Source organism: Lycorma delicatula, chromosome 2 (genome assembly GCF_047948215.1).
Source record: "Lycorma delicatula isolate Av1 chromosome 2, ASM4794821v1, whole genome shotgun sequence".
Classification (NCBI taxonomy): Eukaryota; Metazoa; Arthropoda; class Insecta; order Hemiptera; family Fulgoridae; genus Lycorma; species Lycorma delicatula.
In genome coordinates, this window is record NC_134456.1 from 181,603,425 (window position 1) to 181,624,803 (window position 21,379).

Below are 21,379 nucleotides of genomic sequence, written 5' to 3' on the forward strand. Positions count from 1 at the left end.
CCAGAGCTGGTCTAGTGGTAAACTTGTCATCACAAAATCAGATTGTTTAACAGTTGATTTTTGAAGTTGAAGGTTCTGAGGTTCAAATCCTAGTAAACATTAGTTGTTTTTATATGGATTTGAATACTAGACAGTGGATACCAGTTCCTTTGGTGGTTGGGGTTCAATTAACCAAACAACTCAGGGGAATGATCGGGCTGAGTCTGTATAATACTACACCTCATTTACATGTCATACATATCACCCTCATCACACTGGTAGCCATGGGGAAATTGCTTATTGTTCACTAGTTGATTGTAACACACATATTGGGAATAATAAAAAAAAAATATTATGTAGATATATAAAAATAATATATATATTGAAGAAATTAAGCAGGAAAACATCATGAATTTAATGTAAAGCAAGATTATTGTTGAGATAAAATAATGCATAAGATTATTCAGTTTAATAACAAAGAATCTGAAAATAATGAATCATTACAATATTTTTTTTACAACAACAGCACAATTAACAACAGAACAACAACAGAAATAATTATAAGATCCTAAGATAAAGTTGTATAATGATTACAGTAACTGACCATATCCATACGTGTCAATTGTTCGGCAAAGTGCCTCTCAGGTACATCAGGAAAATTATATGGAGGTGCTGCATGAGTACCATTTATTTGCAAACAAATATTATTATCACGAACAGTAAATAATGAACAAGAATCTGAAAAAGAATAATGAATAAGAAAAAATCTCCATAACAATAAAATTTCATTTAAAACAACAAAGATGTCATTAAAATATAAACTGGAATTTGTTTACATAGCTTTATTGATATTAGATAAAATAAAAATAAAAATTACTTATTTTTCTACACAATTTCCTTCACTAGAAATAAATTTTCTCCAACAGATAGGTAGCTACCTGATTTCCTCATCAGAATAACAAGATGGCTGCCCCAATAACTAGTTGTGCATATGATTTTTGACTGCGACATCATCTTTGAATTTTTCCCATCCTAAAGCTTCTTTCAGCAAACCAAACATGTGGAAATCATATGGTAACAAGTAGGGACTTCACAGTGGGTGTTCAAGAGATGTCCAATGGATTTTAGCAAGTCTGACCTGCTGTATGTGACCATGCGAGGTCGTGGAGAAGGAGGATATTGTAAATTGGTTGCTGGCATAGTTTGTTGCGATAAGCAGCCCTGACATGATCCAAAAACTGACAGTAGTATGCTACATTTACCGTCCTTCGTTCGTGCAGGAAATCAATCAGTCACACACCTTTTGAGTCCCAAAACACAGTTGCCAAAACTTTTCCACCTGACAAGCATTTCTTGACCTTGATCGGTGTCCTCTCACCACTTTTCCACCACACCATACTTGTTCTCTTGCTTTTCGGGATGTACTGGTGGACCCACATTTCATTGTAGGTCACAGTACAGTCCAAAAATGCCTCTCCTTCTTTCCCAAAGTTATTCAGAAGCCACTGATAGGTATCTTTTCAGACAATTCTCTGTACCACAGTGAGAAGACATGGAACCCACCTTACTGACACTTTGCTATATTAAAGAGTTTCTGACAATATTGTAAGCACACTCTAAACACTTATTCCCACCTCTAATGCAATTTCAGTAGCAGTTTGCAGCGGTCACCTTCCACAAGGTCACCAACAGCCTGAATATTGTCATCATTGACGCTGGTTTGTGGATGATGTTCATGACTTTCTTTCTGCATCGCATCATGACCACTTCAAAATTTTTTTCCTACTCACACACTTGAGTTTTTGACATGGTAGCAGCTTTGAATTGTGCCTGAAGTTGAACCAAAATTACAGAGGATTTGACACCTTCACTGATGAAAAATAGGATTATAATTCATTGCACAACAGATAATAGTACCTCCTGCTCAGATATTCTGTACTGATGTGGGAATGTAACCGATGGGTGTAGTTGGCCAGATGCCCCCTAACACAAATATCCAATTACTACCCGCAGCACCCCACCATATTCACGGTGAGGCAAAATTCCAGTTTATGTTTGCGTGACCTTTGTAAAATGGAAACCAAACCAAAAAAATTATTTTTTCTGAGAGTATGATGTTCATTTAAAAGCCAGCCTATATAGTGAAAAAATGAAAGGCACTTAAATGGTACTTCTAGCAGACTCCTACAAGTGATGGCTCTTGACAGTTACTAGATATTAATTAATTTATTCTATGAGGAAGGTACTGTCATTGTTTCAATATATGTCTGTTACGTTTTACATAAATCTAATGAAATGAAAAATGAACAAATTAAATAAGAAAGAGTTGAAAATTAAACCCAGGTTCAACACAATATATTTGCAGTTATTTAAACTAACCAAGCTGAAGAAGTCTCGATGGAGGTTCATCCTTAATGAGGAAACGCAAAAAAGAAATACTACATTCTTACTAGGAACTGACCCAAGTATCAATAATTTCAAATTTTAACACTACTTTTATCACACACTACTTTTAACTCACATTAATTGTAGTCATAATTAGCAAACACTTTTAACAAATTATACCTTGTCTTCTACACTCTATTAAAATTCTCTTTAGCTTCATAAATCAATGTAATTATTAAAAGCCATTAAGATATTTCAGTGATGTTCAAAATACTTATTTAACCTTTGATATTTTTAAATTATAATTTTTAATAAAAATGAAAAATAGTCTAACACATCTGATAATAAAACTTCTATTATTTAACATATCTAATATAAACATAAAACTGTCTGTAATACATAATATTTTTAGTTTTATTAAAATTATTTTAATAGAAACAAAACTAAATTAAAAACATAAAAGAAAATATAAACATTAAAATATAATGTAACATTACAACAAATTTATCACATTATATTAAAATGGATCATAAAACATAAAAAATTACCAAGCATTTGATCATCACGAGTGAATCTATCTAATCGATGTTTAACTTTCAATTGAAGTTCAGAATCTGGAAGATGTGTCTGAGTAAAATAAAGAAGTTGATGTAAAGTAGTATGAAGAGGAGAATCGCGAAAATCTTCAGGATATGAATCCAGCCAGACATGTAAGGCTAGAACCAATGTCCTGAAATCAAACACGAATTAAGTAAATAATTTATTTACAAACATTTGACATCTAGCAACTGTTATGAATTTTTACTTGATAACAAATACTGACAGACATATTAACCAAACAATATTTAAGGAATACAGATTCAATACATTTTTTTCAGTACTACATCAACTTTGTAAAGCAGCTATAGTTAAGTAGGATATGATAGTTGACAAATAGCCAGCTAAAAACAATGTGGAAAACCTGTAATACTTTAAAAGGATCATAATAAAATACTAAAATAATTATTCAGTTACACATTGTAGACTAAAAGTTCATTTTCTTTACATATTGATTTAAATTTTGTTTTATTCTATATCAGATGGATAATTTTAATTTTGAAGTTGGTAGTAATCTATAATATAATTACTATTTATTGTTATTCAGTTCATTTTGTATCTGTATTGAGAATAATAGTGTTTAAGTGCTCAAAACAGGAATGAGTTTTTATGTTTCAGAGCTAGAAAAATATTAAAGGAATGCTACCACCTATAAAGAATAACATGCAAGATTTCATAATACATCACTACTGATTCACAAACATCTGCATACTCTAAGCATAAAATTTGAAAATACAGAAAGTATTGGATATACTCCATGATCAAATAAGCCTATAACTAAGTAATTGCTCTTTAGAAAACCAGTTGTCACAGAAACATTAGTAAAGGGCCCCCAAATGTCAACCAGAAAGGCTTCTGTTAGGATGCAAATATCCAGACTAATTTACAAAAGATTCTAAAGGAACTGATTCTGGTGTTATTGACCAAGATTACTTCATGATGACGATTTTTGACAGAAGGGTGGAATTTTGTTAGGAATTTATTATTGTAATGCACTTCCTCATTTCTCTAGCTCAGTAATTTGATACCTTGCAATATTTTGTTTTGAGAAACAGTCAACCACTCATGGATGTTTCATTCAAAAATCTGAATGTCCAAACTGTTTTAAATCCAAAAGTCCAAACTGTTGAATGGAAACTAAGTTGATTTTATAAATTACAACAAAATTTGATTTGAAAAATGTTTAAGTCAGGGGTTAAACGCCACTACAAATACAGCAGAATAACAAAGTTTCAAATGCTTCCATTAATGTGATTAAACATAATATAATAAAAGATTTTGTTCAAGTTTTTTTACTAACTGTTTTCTTATTAATAACTGGTGAATATTGACTTTCAGTCTATCTGGTTTATGATTATCAGAAACAAAACTTAGATGTACAACCAACTACCTCATTTATCTTAAAATGAAAAATTACAAGTAATTTAACTAATTTCCAACAGTGTATGTTTATAAGTTATAAGTCCTAAGGAGAATTGAAGGATCTTACCAATTTTATTTACTTTAGATTTATAGTTCTATAACTACTTTTAAGTTATAGTTTTATAACTATCATTAGTAGAATATAAAAACCGTTACTTTAGCATGATTGCAATAAACACTAGTTTAAAAAATGAGTAAAACTAAATTTCTAATAAACAGTTAGCTTAATAATTTTAATATGTTTATTATTACATGGAATACAGTACTATATTTCAACATCTGCAATATGACAACAAAATTATTGAAAAATTATTACTTTTTTGATTTTTAAAATGTTTACTGGATTAATAATGGATCTATTAATAAACTATTGTTATGACTTTATATTTACATATAATTTTTATATTTACATATAATCATTTATTTATTTAAATGATTAAAATCAGTTAAATCACTTCAGACCTTACATACACTCATACAATGAGACATTTATAAGACGTTTCCAAAGAGTACCCAAGGGAAGTTCTTAATCACTCAAAAACCGATTTCCTTTTATTTTTTTTAGAAATTAACAACTCCCAAGAAAATGTTATTTTGATAATTCATAGAATATAATACATTCTTCATTGTTATGTCTTACAATCCTAGATTCTACAAACTACATTTTTCTTACTAGGTTGATAGTTATAAAGCACATCCAACTGATTCCCTTTCAAATCAGAAGAGGTCACTGTTTGCAGTTGGTTCATAATTTTTATATTCTGGCTAAAAATTTTAGCATGACTGTATGTAACTATCACTTCCCAAATCAGCTCATTTGGAAGTCAAGAGTTCCAGCGTTCAAGTCCTAGTAAAGGCAGTTACTTTTATATGGATTTGAATACTAGATCATGGATTTTGGTGGTTGGGTTTCAATTAACCACACATCTCAGAAATGGTCAAACTGAGACTGTTCAAGACTAGACTTCATTTACACTGATACATATCCTCATTCATCCTCTGAAGTAATACCTGAATGGTAAATCCCGGAGGCTAAACAGGGGAAAAAAGAGATATACTACATCTGAATATTTCCTATTATAAAATATTAAATCTTCAAAAAAATTTTTAATGATGTTATCTGTAAGTATGTGACAAAAAACTTAATGATGTGTATGCATAAGAAATTAAAATAAAATTTATAAAAATTTATGTAACTTTATTTGATTCAAACGTGTACTATTTACTTACTTTCTATGCTGTTCTGTCACCGATTCAGGTAGATCCAATTCATTATTTGCCAGTTGTTCATACCTGTAAACAATACAGAATTAATAACATAAATATTTATTCATTTTGGAAGTAAAAATTTACTAAATAATTATTTTAAACAAGCAGTGTATTTGTATCTTCAAAAAAAGAAAAAGAAAAACTAACAGATACAATGCACGCATGCATCAAGTTTTATAAATTATAAGAATACACTTACATTAGAGATAAATGCATGTAATAAAGACTAAGTTATAAGAAAAGTAAATTAGCTATTGATGTGTTGGTGTATTTTCTGTATCACAATCAATAGTTTACCAACATTTTAATGAAAATTGGTACAGCCATTTAGGTTCCACAAAGAACCAAAGTAATACACACACACACAAAACTTAAAATGAGGAGTGCATAATAAGAAGTGAATAACTTAAAAAGTTTAAGTAAAAAACTGATGTGGACACAACATGACTTCCTTGTATGTCTATTAAATTACATACACACATTTTTGCTACACTTCATTTAAACTTATTTCATTTGAAAGTGAGATGTGATCCTCCAATTCTTTAATAAAAATGGACAGTTAAACACTTGTAAAATATTAGTTTTTATTAACATCAAATATTTATACAATTATTAATTCAACAATCTTACCTGAAATATTAGGTTAGAAGTAACAGTCCCTTGATTACTCTTTAAATAAATTGTTTACCAAATATTCCAATAATAAAAACCGATTATTCTACACCATAAGGTCAAAATTAATATTGGTAACCAGTATACATGAATTCACTAAACGGAATAGTTTAATTATTATTAAATTCTATATATACGATACACCAGAAATGTGAAACCAGATTGAGATGGTTCAAACATCTGTGCAAAGATGTTAGAGATGGTTTTTCATTTGTGCACATTATGATGCACAAGTGAAAAAAATTTTCAACAATCACTTTAAATTGAATACAATTCAAAAATGTATTTTATTTTTCTGTCAAATAATTAAATAAAATTATTTTTGTTAAAAATAGATACACAATTTTTAAAAGAATTCTCTAAGAAAATCCAAAAGTAATAAAATTCTAAATTATAATTTTCAATAAATATTAAATAATCAGATATATACTAAATCTATTATCTTTATTTTATTTTATTTCCTAATAATTTTTTTTAATTTTTTTATTATCAATGATTTATTATTTATTGTAAGAATTTTTTTACAAGTACAGGTTAATAATTATTAAATCAATATAATTAAATAAAAAAAAAAGTTACAAAACAAAAGGAAATGAAGTCCGATTCGAACTGATGTGCCCCTTTAAGATCCAAATATTTCATTAATTAAATTTTTAATTTTGATTGCAATCAAAACGGGTGGTGCACAACTAGATGTTACAACAGTGCTAAATCCAAAATTTTGACATCCTATGGCTAATCGTTTCTGAGTTATGCGAGATAAATATGCATGTACAGATATCACGCCAAAACTAGTCAAAATGGATTCAGGGATGGTCAAAATGTATATTTCCATTGAAATATGAAAACGGATGTTTCACAATCACAATACTTCCTTTACTTAGTACAAGGAAGTAAAAAAAGGCACTCCAGAGTAAGAAATTTTGATGAAACAATCTATAAAATGTAATTGTTAAAAAAATAATTTAAAAAACCATTAAAAATGGTTAAGTAATTTAACTACAGAAAAATAATTTAATGATTTATAGTTTTTGCTTCTTAATAAATGCATAGAAAGAAATCTTATGAAATGTATATATATAAAGTTTTATCTGTACATTGTTCATTGTTCTATCACAATATCCATTGTGAAGTAGCTTAATATATAGTTAAATAGTTAGTTATAGTTAAATAGTATCTGTGTATGTTCAAACATCACAAAAGAATGACTAAACTGATTTTAACAAAACTTCTAGAAAGAATTTATTTTAACCCTCATTTAAATGCAGGCTGTCTTAACATAAAATATTCGTAGGAAATTGCTTTAGAAAAAAAAATGTTTTTTGTAACTTGCACTTGCTCAGGAATCATTTTATATAAAGAAAATCAATACATAATCATTATGCTATTAGCTATTCAAGTTAAAAAACTTGAAAGTTCAAAGATACAAGCTGTAAATAGGAAAACATTTATTAATGAGATCAATACTTATAGTCTTTCAGTAGGCTATTATACTGTATACAAGCAATGTGTAGTTTGTTTTTAAAGAAAAACAAAATTTCACAAAAAATCTTCTATGAAGTAAAACGCTATTCCATTCCACCAAACTGAGCTGTACTGACTGAATTGTGGTAGCTAAAATAGTCATAAAGTAGTAAAGAGAATATCAACCATAATGTTGTTTCTGAACGTTATTTAGATAAAAAATAATAATAATTTGTTGTTTACATTACTTTTCTTATTAATATCCTTCTCATTCTTACAAAAATTAAATGCAATAAAAAATTATTTGTAATTAGATGACGATATAAAATATACATAATTTTCATTTCTACATTAAAATTAAAAAAATAATCAATTCCAAAAAAAATATTTATTTAACTGATGGACTTTAACACAATACTTTTCACTCAAATTAAAATCAATTTGATTTCTATTCTCTAATGACCTCTGTGACAGTATCACAGTCACAGAGGTGTATGTCACAGTTACAAGGTGTATGTTAGAATCCCAGTCACGCACAGTATTTTCACACACAATTCCTTCTAGTAGATTAATGTCAAAAAGAGCATTCATCTACAGAGTGTCCCATATAAAACGCAACCCATCAATCTCTCATCCATGAAATTTCAAAAGTCAAGCTTACTCCCCTACTCGTTACTGAAATGGACTCGTCCAACATCTGAACATCGCGGCGACGCTGTAGAACACTACCGATAGTAACAACAATGCAATCATAACGTTCAGTGTATTGCTAGAGACAAGATGGTGTTTTCGCTAGATGAACGTGTTTTCATTGTTGAGTCGTACTTCAGAACGAAATCAGTGGTTGCAGTGAAAGATTTGTTTCGCCGTAAGTACCCAGATAAACCAGCTCCTAACAAAACATCAGTATTAAGGTTAGTTGCAAAATTTAGAGAGACTGGTTCTGTTAATAATAAGGAACACAAAAGATCTGTGTCAGTGTTGAATACAGATACAGTCACTGAAATCAAAGACCGATTACTCGCCTCGCCAAATAAATCGATCAGACGTTTGTCTGCTGAAATTAATTTGTCTAAATCAACTGTTCATCGGGCGACCAAACAATTACAATTACGACCTTATCGCATTCAAACGGTTCATCAACTTCTTGAGCCCGACAAAGAAAAACGGCTACAATATTATCAATGGTTCCGTCGATTTCTGCGTAAGGGAATTAATGTTATGGATTCGTTATTTTTCACAGATGAAGTATGGTTTCATTTGGATGGCTACGTAAACAGCCAAAACAGTAGAATTTGGAGTGCTGAAAATCCCCACGTTTATCACGAAAAACATTTACACACGCAGAAGTTGGGCGTGTGGTGCTCGATATCGCAGAAGAAAATAATCGGTCCTATTTTTTTTGAGTACACCTTTAATGCAGAACGATATCAGGATATTTTATTTCAGTTCATCGCACTCTTGGAAGAGGAAGACAGACACTGCTGGCTACAACATGACGGTGCGACATCGCACTACGCAGGTTCAACTTCTGATTTCGTTGAGGAATTCTTTGGTAATCGTGTTATCGGTCGAGGCTTGTGGCCACCAAGATCTCCTGATTTGACTGCGGCGGATTTTTTTCTATGGGGTTACCTCAAAGAAAAAGCATACAGCAACACACCACGAACACTTGAAAGTCAATATTGAACAGGCTGTATTAAATATCCAGCCACAAACTTTGAAAAAAGTTGCAAGAAACGCTGTAAAAAGAATTGAAGCTTGTATTCAAGAAGATGGCGGCCACTTCCAAGGTAATGGATGGTAATAATAAAAATTACATTTACATTTACACATGCCTTTTTATTATTTCAATACCTACCAATATAAGGTTGGGTTGTGTTTTATATGAGACACCCTGTATTAAATCCATCAAATCCTATCCAGCTGATCCAAGAAAAGTCAGGAAAAATAAGTGTCAAGATAAAAAAATTATTCATTTTTTAATGTTAAGGTTTCTTTACTACCTACAAAATGAAACAAAGAAAAGAAATAAAGGAATACTGTAAAATAATTTATATTAAAATGTGTTCATATAATTATTATATGTAAGAAACTCACAACCATTTCACTATTTTTTTTTTGTTTTTTTAAATGATTAAATTCACTATCAAGTAAGAAATGAGTTTTACAATTACCTGTCAAGAAGCAGAGTGAGTACTTGAGATGGAGTAGCAAAAGTGCGGTAAGTGGCAAGAAACACATTAATATATGTTGATTCAAGCTCTCCATCATCAGTGGCAAGACATTCAACCAACTTTGGTAATGTGGCTGCTTTGACAAATCGTACACGTACTGTTTCCCACTCCAGATGTGATATTTCATCTTCAGAATCCTTTAATAATGATAATAAATACTTTTTTAACACAAATAAAATTAATTAATTATATAATTTAATAATTCATTAGTTAATAATAATAATAATAAATTAAATTCTTTAGAAAGTAGCTCTTAAATAATATATAGCTTTAATAAAAAAAAAAATGCTTTGAACACAGACTGCTTTCTTGTAAACCAAACAATTTGTGGAATATTATAACCTTACTTCAGTTTTATTTACCTTTTCATAAATTAAATTCAATATTTAATTTCTGACAGAAATGTTATAAATCATTAATAAAACCCCATATGAGGTCTATTCAAAACGTATTCAACCTTACTTTTTTTTGGAAAGAAGCGGAGTAAAGAGAACTGCTTGGGATAGTGTTTTGAGAATGTTCTTACATTACAATTTTTAGTAACCTTGATGATAAAATCAGTTTGCTGCACATTTTTGAGTATGACTGTGTTATGTGCTTTCATCAAATAATTTTATGTTTGATGACAGAATCTGACTGTCTACCTAATTTTGGCAAATTTAATATTGTGATTAAATTTTGGTAAAACTTAATGATAGTTAATTTGAAGTAATATGATATTTAGCAAGTATTCACCAATGATGCTATGGAGGTTAAATAAACAAAAGTGTATTATAACCATTTTAGAAATGACAAAGATTTGATGGAAAATGATCAATGTTTTGGCAAAACTGTTAACAAATTGAGTTATGTTATTTTTTATCACCTAGTTTTTACTTATTTTCTTTTTAAATGAATTTTTCAGTATTCAACATTGCTATCCTACATTTTTGATAATCCCACATCGATGATCTGTGGGCCACTTAGATCAATCAGGACACAGAAGAAGAGTAAAAAACATCCAGAAATATACTTTTAATTTTGTGAAGACCCAAGAAAGATTATCAAAAGTAAATTATTATTAGAAATTACACAAAATGTACTTTGTCTATGTAAAGTATGATAAGTCTCTGATAAAAATTAATCGTAATAAGTAATTGCATCATAAAATATGAATACTTACAGATGAAACGCTTTTAGTAGGCCGATGATATCGAACCTTTTTAAGGTAAACAGTGAAGACAGCTCCATCAACTCGCTCTTCACCCCAGAGTCTCCAAGTTGGTTGCTGCAAATAAATTTAACAGTTTGTATTACCAGTTAAAAAAAAATACAGCAAAAACATCATTTCTACCATAATTATAATTACTAACATCTAAATTTTAGATCTAATACATCTGTAAATGATATTCACCTATTAAGATCTGTAAACTGTTTTGTAATAGTCTAGAATAAGTATTATTAGATTGATGGATATTAGATCTTGGGTTCAATGAAATAAAAGATACTTAAGAATATGAACTCTTAAATTGGCTTCACGCACACATTACTTTTGCTAGAATCCATTTCGATGTGCAATGGTTGGCTGGTTTTGATCCTGTTTTAATGTATGAGTATAAGAATTACTGATGAATTCACACTGACCAGTTCTCTCAAAATATGTACAATATGTTATGCGATTACATCCTTGTATGTAATAGATTCATACAGCATGATCCAACTAAAACTTTATAAATGTATGTGTACTTTCTAAAACTTTATGTGTATGTATGTATGAATGTGTGAGTACCTGTATGTGGAGCATGTACATACATACAAACATTCACACATGCATGTAAGTAAATGGTCTTAATCTGGCAGTAAATACAATACCTAATAGTAAATAATATATCCATATTTTACTATGGATTGATAAAAACTGTACATACTCAATGAATATATTATAGAGTACATTTGGAAAGTCACTATGCTGTATGATTTGGAATTTTGTGGTGCATTCTGTTCTTTCAGTGTTTGAATGGTTGCCCTGTGGGTTTGTTGGGTGTTGCTCAGTTATAAATCAAGACATCAGTTGCTGAGTTGTGACTGAACATGCTTCATGATTGAACGTACATGATTGAACATGTAAAATATTATTGTATAGATTATTTATTTTTATCCAAATTTAACCAATTATTTTATTAAAGTGAAATTTTTACTTAATTTATGCAGATGTTTGTTTATAAATATACATTTTTCCAAATACTTACATGCATATGTTTACAACACATTCAAACATGTCCTAACTAATTTTATCATGATGACAATTACATAATTGTTTATAGAAACAGAGGTAGAATAAAAACATTTCTAGACTACAGGTTGATTTTTTTTGGCTAAAATATTAACATCATTTAAAGTCATTAAATGAAACAGATTTCCATTAAAAAACAAATACCCAAATTAACCTTGTTAACATCTCTCAATGTTATCTTTTGTCTGAAACATTTTCATTTAAAATGCATTGTGTCCAAAACAAAATTTTGTAATACTTTATTTAATATACCCATTATTCATCAACAAAGAGGTGACTGACATTATTATTAATCATTTAATTTGACAACTGCAAGGTCCTGGGACCTTGATTAGATTTCACACCAGTTTTTACAATCAATAAAAATAATGGTAGCCTTTTTTCACACTAAATTCCTGATTATAGTACAATTAATATAGGAGAATAAAAAAAAAAGATAATACAATCAGAAATGATCAATACTGCACAGTAAATACCATAACATGTCAATAATATAGTGTAAAATCCATGAAAAACCTCATAAAGGTCACTTAAATACTGTAATGTTAAAAAAAATCCATATCTAATTTAGAGCAAAAGCTATTCTCATGGTTAACACATAACACAATTTGTTTTACAAGATTTTCTAGTTATTAGGCATGAAATTATTTTAGATCCATGAAAATGTAACATAAAAGAAAATTTGATGAAATGTAATCTTTCCTTTAAAATTAACAAAAACTTTTTTTACAGCATTACTAACCCTGAAATACATAATAAAAATATATAATTTAAAAAGAAATTACAGATTCTAGTAATTTAAAAATTAATAATATGAGTGATTATATTTTCTTAGAAATTAGAACTGTATTTAATACATATTATCCACACAGAAAGAAAAAAAAAAATTGTTGCTCTACCCTATCTGTTCCAGCCTTTCTTATGTTACATGTCCCATATACAAATAAACCACCTGCAGTATAAGAGGCATCACTCAGATCTGCTTTGTTTAAGAGTATTGATGTTAGTATAAAGACAATGGTATCAGCAGTGGGTGAACGAACTGAATTTTTCACTTATAAGGCTGATTATAATTTCACTCCTCACTTTCTGAAGTAATCCTGGCATGGAATTTTTATTATTATTTAAGAATGGCTGTGATATTACTGTAACTGTCATGTTTAACTCTTTACTAAACCTTCTCTCACAAAACAGTGCAGCAAACCAAAATATAACAGTACGATGATTCTATTTACTATTTAATTCATCTGAAAAAAACATTTCTCTTCACTTGTATCATAAAAATGTCTTCACTTGTATCATAAAAATGAAGTAAATAAAATTTGTAATACAAAAATTAGAAAATTGTGATGAAATTATATATTTATATTAAAAATAAACATTTTAATAAAGTATGTTACTACTGTATTAAAATTTCATTAAGTAAAACAGAAAAAAATATTTATTACTTCAATATATTTCTTCACTACCAGATAAGCTACTGTCTGTTTAACTATTGACATAGTTTCCCAAATATATAACAATATTTTCAAACAAAAATTTCTGCTTCCCATGCTTTTCTCTTCATTAATTACTTGTTGAAGACAATTTTTCTAAGCATTAACATATAGTCTATCTTCTATCAATAAATTTTTTATATCACTTAACTAAAATTTTTTACATCACTTATTTTTTTTTGAGTCATTACTCTCAATGTAGCCTTTGACTTGTGCCCATATCAATTCTATCAGGTTAAAATTGCAATGGTATAGAGCAGTGGTCTCCAAAGTGGGTATGCATACCCCACGCGGTATGCAAAGTAATACTTGCAGGTACACCAAAGAAGTACTCACAATCACTTGCAAGTGTATGATCATTATCATGTGAGTGCGAGGTTCTCTCATTGGCTGCTAAGTCTGGTTTCACTAGCATCTAGGGAGCTCAACAGCATATGCATTGACCTTAAAGTGCATGCGCACAAAGACTTCTACAGGAAGCAAAGCGCTCTACTTTTGAGGGGAAGATACCTCTGAACATTCAACAACTATCTTCTTGCATATGCGCTTTAAAGCAGGTGCATTTGTGATGTTGAGCTCCCCAGACACTAGTGGCTGATTTCATGTCTTGGCCACTCACTGTGCCATTGTGCAAGTGACTGGTAGGTGGTGTATCTGTATAATCATTGAGAGAATTTTATGAACTGTTCGGAACTAATATAGATTAGCAGTGTGTATTATAATAACTGTGATTAGTTGACTCTTAAATGCTACTGATTTTAAACCCCTCATAAAATAAATAAATGCTCAAAAAAGTGCCCGCAAAAAAACCGCAGGTTGAAAATTATTCTGATAGTGTTTCTACTTCTGGTGTGCAACAAGTAAGCAATAGTCCTGACACTATAATTGTTCAAGTGCATTAAACATCATGCTAAGAGACAAAAATATTAAAGATATGGCATGTACAAAATATGGCGTGTAAAATATTAAAATATGGTGTGTGAAGTTCAAAATTCTCAAGCAGCCTAATTAAAATTTGGATTTACATCAACGGTATAACTGAATATTGAATACTGTCCACAGGTGTATAATGTTGTGAGATGCTATCTAATGCTTGAATGAAGGCATCAATGTTAATAAGGCATTTAAAAACTAAACATCCCAAACATGAACAAAACCACTGAAAATTTACTGAAAATTTAAAGAAACAATATTAACAGAAATTACTCCATGTGGAAAATTTTCTTTACTACTAGATAAATGCATGGATATTAACAAATTTGCTCAGTTAATGATATTTATTAGATATTTTTTTAATAATGAATTGCATGAAGAATTATTTTTTTGTGAGCGTCTTAAAAAAAGATGTACAGGGAAGACACCTTTTCAACAGTCAATAATTTCTTTGTTACAAATAAAATTTTATGGGAAAACTGTGTAAGTCTAACCAATGACGAAGCAATTGCTTTAACTGGAAGAGAAAAGTTCAAAGCAAAGGTAACTGAAATAGCAGACTGCATGAAACTGGTACACTGTATTATCTATTGGCAAGCTGTTGCAGCAAAGAGATTGGACCCAGAAATACATCATGTGCTACAGGATGTTATTAGCGTAGTTAATTTTATAAAAACAAAATCCGTATTTCAAAATCCATATTATCATATATAATATAAATTATACATTATATTATCAAAAATAATTAATAAAAAATAAAAAAATAATTTGATAATATGCAACAAAATGGGCAGTAGCCAAGAAAATCTCCTGTACCACACATAATTTTGTCTGTTATCTTGTCGGAAAGTGCTAAAAGGTGTTGTTGAACTGAAAGATGGACTACGCATTTTTCTTTTGGACAAAGATAAGAATTCAAAGTTTGTCTCCTTTTTCAGTGACAAAAAGTAACTGTTGATAGTATGTTACTTAGCTGATATTTTTGAAAAAGCAAACATGCTCAATTTGTCTTTTCAAGGAAAAGATGACATTTTAACAATGATTGAGAAAGTAATGTGAAATTTTTTAATCATTGTGAAATTTTGCTTCTGAAAATGAAGTAAATGTGGAACAAATTAAAAGTTTTATATTTTTAAACATTTAAAAAATTGTAAGACAGAATTCTGTAACCTATTTACAGATCTTACTAGTATTTAAACAGAGTTTCAATGGGTCAAGAACCCATTTGCTGAAAATGTAAAAATAGATCATCTTTCGATAGCAGCTCAATAACAGTTAATTGAGATGAAAGAAAGAATATTATCATAATCCAAATTTAAAGGAAAATCTTTTCATAATTGGCAGATGGGATTGAAAACCAAATATCCAGATTTAATAAGAGTAGTAATGAATGCAATCTTACCATTTGGTTCTACATACTTGTGTGAAGTAATTTTCTGAAATGACAACAGTTAAAACAAAGTACAGAAATAAATTAAGGAGTAGAACTAGATCTTTGAATTGCATTAACAGAGGGCATCAAATCAGATTTTTCTGATATTGCTAAACAAATACAATCACATAGCTCGCATTAAATTCTAATTAAAAATGTAAATTTGTAATTTAATTTAATTTATGTATATTGTTTAAAATAAATAACTTGATTTTTGACTACACATATATATATTTCATGTTAGGGGTACGCGATCAAAAACATTGGGAGATCGGTGATGGACTGGACAAGATCAGTGTTGAAAGTTCAGGAGATAATGTATTCTTACTGGAAAACAGATGCGTTAATGGAAGATGCCATTGAAAGCGTAATTTTAACTACAAAGCTGGACAATGATGAGATCTGGTAGTGAAAACAAATTGGAAATTAATTCCGATGGAAGTGAAAGTGAGTCAAGCTCAGAAATCGAGGATTATTGACCTATCACAGAAGATAGTTCTATGGAAACTGCAGACATAACTGGTTAAGTACTGTATTAAGGTAGTATTGATCATTTAGTAAATTAATTATTTATATTACTTCACTTTTTACTCCGCAGCTATATCCAACTTGTTGCAATTCCTTACGCCTAAATGTTCAAATTATTATTATCAGCTTTGAATGTAATGCTGTGAACTATGATACCGTTTTAGTGAAAATGTTTACTTGATTAAATTATAGCAATTAATTGCAAGATGTACTGTTGTGTTATATCTCCATCTCTGTCTACGGCCAAACATAACAACAGTGCTACGATCCTCCACAAATACGAGTACTCATATGAACTTTGCCTTGTTGACTCGTACATACGCCATTAGGAAATTTTTAGTTCATCAATCGTGCGTGTGCTATAGTGATACATTTGTTTGTTTCGCTGTCTTCCATTGAAAGTAATCTGGTGGAGTCAAATCGTGCAGGCCATAAACCCCACGAAATGATTCATTCATTAAAGACATTGACCTGTTAGGTGTGTGCGCTGTGACGCCATCTTGTTGGAAGTAACCGTGACTGATTTCTAATTCTGTTAACTGACTAATGATGAACTTTGTTAAAACAGCACAACGATCACTATTAACTGTATTTCCAAAAAAGATTAGATCTACAATGTGTATTATACTCACACAGATCCAGATTCCAATTTTAGCTTCGTGTAAAGATTGTTCGTGTAATTCATGGGGTTTAGTCGTTGATGAGTCGTGTATTTTATGAATTAATATACCTCCTAGCTGAAAACAAGCTTCATTTGTAAAAAAAATGTAATGTCAACCTACGAAATTTTGGCCAATAAAACGTTTAAACCATTGACAATAATTCAGTCTTTTAGTATGATTTGTAGGTTTCAGTTCTTGAACACACATTATTTTACAGGGGAAAAGTTTCACTTGTTTTTTTACAGCTTTATGTACGGTAGCAAGTTCGATATCTTGATGCTGTGCTAATTTAGGCATTGACCTTGATGTACTTAGCATCTGAAATATCAAGTAGCTTCTGCTCGTTTAGTTTAGATGGTCTTTCACTTCAATCAGCATCTTCAACAGAGCCTGTTGCCCGAAATTTTTGATAGAGTTCGAACTGTGTTGTGGTGACTATACATTTTCAGAAAAAAAAATTACGTCATTCTTTAGTAATATTTTAAAAAATATCTCACATAAGCAATAAAATATACAGTAAATAAAGGACGTGTTAAAATCCATTCAACCATAATAATTAAAAAATCATTATTCATAATTATGAGCGGCATTACATAATACCTTCCAGCAAACCGTTGGACAGGACTGAAAAAAATTGAATTTGAATTCTTTTTCCTACGTAAATATACGTACAAATGATTCCACAGAGAACGACACAACCTAACCAATTAAAAACATTTAATAAGATGTACATATGACAAAACCTAACAAATTGAGTCAAATTTTAGGATTTTAAAATTATATTATTTATCATGAAATAAAAATGATATAATCCATTTAGTAATTCGGTAGGTGAGATCAAGAGATCAAATTCTTTTATCTAGAGCCTTCTTTCCAATAATGCAAAATTTTTTTTCTTCAAAAATCAATCTGCCTCAAAAAAATAATAAAAGAATATTTATATTAGAGAATTTTTAAGCTTTATTGAATCTAAATATTAATAAAAACACAGAAAATTATTTTTGTAAGAAGACAGTTATGATCAATTCTAAAACTTATTTCCATTAATTTATTAAATTACTATGAATTTCTTACATTCTTTTACAGTAACATAAATTTCAGCTCTACATAAAGAAATACAGATAAGTATACATCGATTAAAACAGTTTAATCTCTATGTAGTATTTAAAATTAATAATAAAATAAATATTTTTATCTGTAAGCATCATCTTTTAAATCAGCGTAAACATTAACATTTTTTTTATGTTTCTAAAGCATAAAGGAACTGGTCAATACCTATTGATCACAGACAATTTATCTAATGTTGCTTGTTCTTTATATAAAAAAAACTCGTGGTAATAATAAAAGGTACAACTTGCGTAACTTACATCAACTGGAGACAGTATTTGTAGATGATAATTTAAAAAAAGGAAAGGAGAAAAAGTGAAGAATTCTAGTTTTTACCAAAATGTCAGAAGCCTAGAATGAGACAAGAAAGTACTAGCAAAGTGCAAAGAAGTGTTTTTAAAACTTATTTCAATTTGTATAGAAATAATGTATGCAATTTTTTAAGGGTGCTGTGTTATTCATCTAACATTTTAGAAATTAACAGTGAAGACTTGCTGCATTACTGCTGCCATCAAATCAAATTTATCTGACACCAACACAATATTGATAATTGTATCCTTCTATCTGTTTAACTGTTAGCCAATGTAAATAGTCCATTGTTAATTCCTAGCAAATCTTGATTAATTTGCTCACCATCCATAGAATATCTTCATTGCCATCAACATTTATTACAGTTTTATCAATAAAACCTCACTACTTACCTCTGTTAGTGAAAAACATTTTCCCATCATTTTAACTAGTTCACATACCAATTTCCAGTTTTAAAGGAGTCTTGCTTTCAAACTTCTATCAAAGAATAAGTATTTTAAAATACTTTTGAAGAAGACATAAAAAATTATGAAAGTCACAGAAACAATTTTTTTGAAAGTTAAGATATGTTTCAGACTCTATAGCTTGAGAATGTAGAAATATGTGACCAATGTATCTAAAGAACGTAAAACAATTAATACCAATGAAATACTACTACTAACATTACATAAAAGAAAACTTTTCTGGAAATAATAGATACTAATAGAGGATTAGTAAACACCCAACTGAAAAGCTACTAAAAATTGGGAGAAGACAATGAAATATTTCAAAGAAAAAACTGATACCACAATAAGCCAATGTTTATATCATAAGAAAAAAAAAGTTAAAAAGTTACAAATATATCTAAAGAGATGAATTTTAAAAAAGATTTACGTGATGGAAATAAAAATTAAATCAAGGAGAATAACAGACAAAGCATAGCTCTAGATAATAACTGACACACTAAATATTCTTCAAATTAAAAAAAAAATTCAAAAGTGAAAAAAATAAGTCATCTATGTTTGAATACTAAACATTTATCTTAAATTGATATGGCTTAACAATATTTTTTCATTAAGTAAAGAAAAAATTTACATTTGTATAAAGTTTTGAACTATAACTGACTTTTCCATTACAGAGTTTTCCAACAAGCATTACATAAATACTAAACTATTTTCAAATAGTTTCAGAAGTCACCATGATGGTAGTTCATTGAAGTTGTGAATAACTATTTTAGCAACTTGATCATTTCAGTAACTAGGTTACATTACCTAAGTTAAGTTATCATTACATTAACTAATTTAAGTTTAAACTGCATATGGTGCAACTAATTTAAACAAGGTAGTTATAAGTAATGTTCAAAAAACTTCTAAAATAATAGGGTAAGAATTAAATTTCATTTAAATATGAGCTACTAAGTAATAAATATACACATTAATCTACATAAGTAATAAATTTTAAGTTTGAAATAAATAAATAATAATACGTTCAAAAAAAATATGTAAATAAATATACTTAATAGAATAGTAAAAAATTATAACTTAAGTGACAATATAAAGCAACACAAATATATACACAACAGTTTTTATTATAAAGGTTCATAAAATATGCTGAAAAACAGTTTCTTCGATACAAATGGTACATGAAAATATCCTTTACATAAAAAATCAACAAGTCTAAAGGTTGAAGAACCTACCAGATAAATTCATATCTTCTAATTTCTCTTAAAATTCAAATATAATTTATGAACACTGAGTTATCAAGACCTATTTCATTTAATTTTTGTGATAAGGCTTTTTTTTTGGGAAGGAGGTGGAAATGCATTTAAGCACAGAATGTCAGGCTCCTGCTGGGGTTTCATTCAATCGCCACCAGCAGACTACTAACTAAAACCACCCCCCTTTAATTGGAGTAAATCTTACGCACCCTGGAATTGCCGCATGGTATTACTTCAGGGTGTACAGGTCTCTTAACGAGTTTGCCGTTCTGGCAAAATGCGCAACAACATTAAATTAACTATACAAGCACACAATACTAAATACAAAGTTTACACAGCCTAAATTAAATTGCCAAACAAAGACAGTAACCAGATAAAGAGTACGCATATTTTTTTTTTTGAACACTCTCTCTTGCTTTCTGTACTAGTAACAGAATTTATACAACCTAAATTAATGAACTGGGTACACTCCAACACTATGATAAAGGAGCAACTAACAAAACAAAGCAAATCAAACGCCTAAATAAGTAGTTAACACACCAAACTAATGAAGATACTGACCACACAAGGAGCGTGCTGCAATTTTAATTCACCAGACCCTCCTCTCTTGTTTTCTGTGCCAATACCATTCTAATGTAGGTAGCGACGACAGTCAATGCCTCTTCACCTCTGAGCATAAACCCGCAGATATTATCGGGGTCTAAAAGGCCTAACTTCACCACTAACTTCCTTCTTTCCAGCTTCCACCTCAAACACTCGAAGATAGTGTGTTCAGCAGAATTTGCTGCTGCAGTGCAATAAACACATGCAGGTATGTTCCTTTTTCCTATTTTAGAAAGATATACACTGAAACACCTGTCCCTGTGAAGAATTCAGTGAGGTAGAAGTCAAGCTCTCCCATCCTCCTGTTCACCCAATC

The 21,379-nt window shown here is 29.6% G+C and overlaps 1 protein-coding gene across 2 annotated transcripts in view; it reads right to left on the reverse strand.

Moving 5' to 3' along the window:
* Rgl (Ral guanine nucleotide dissociation stimulator-like) overlaps nt 1-21,379 on the reverse strand; it is a 401,623-nt gene that overhangs the window by 32,958 nt on the left and 347,286 nt on the right. For both annotated transcript variants that reach the window (XM_075356812.1, XM_075356811.1), the window contains exons 2-6: nt 11,188-11,292; nt 9,966-10,162; nt 5,614-5,676; nt 2,913-3,094; nt 584-717 (exon numbers count right to left, since the gene is read on the reverse strand). In XM_075356812.1, coding sequence (XP_075212927.1) covers nt 584-717; nt 2,913-3,094; nt 5,614-5,676; nt 9,966-10,162; nt 11,188-11,292 — 681 coding nt within the window. The remainder of the gene's footprint in view (nt 1-583; nt 718-2,912; nt 3,095-5,613; nt 5,677-9,965; nt 10,163-11,187; nt 11,293-21,379) is intronic.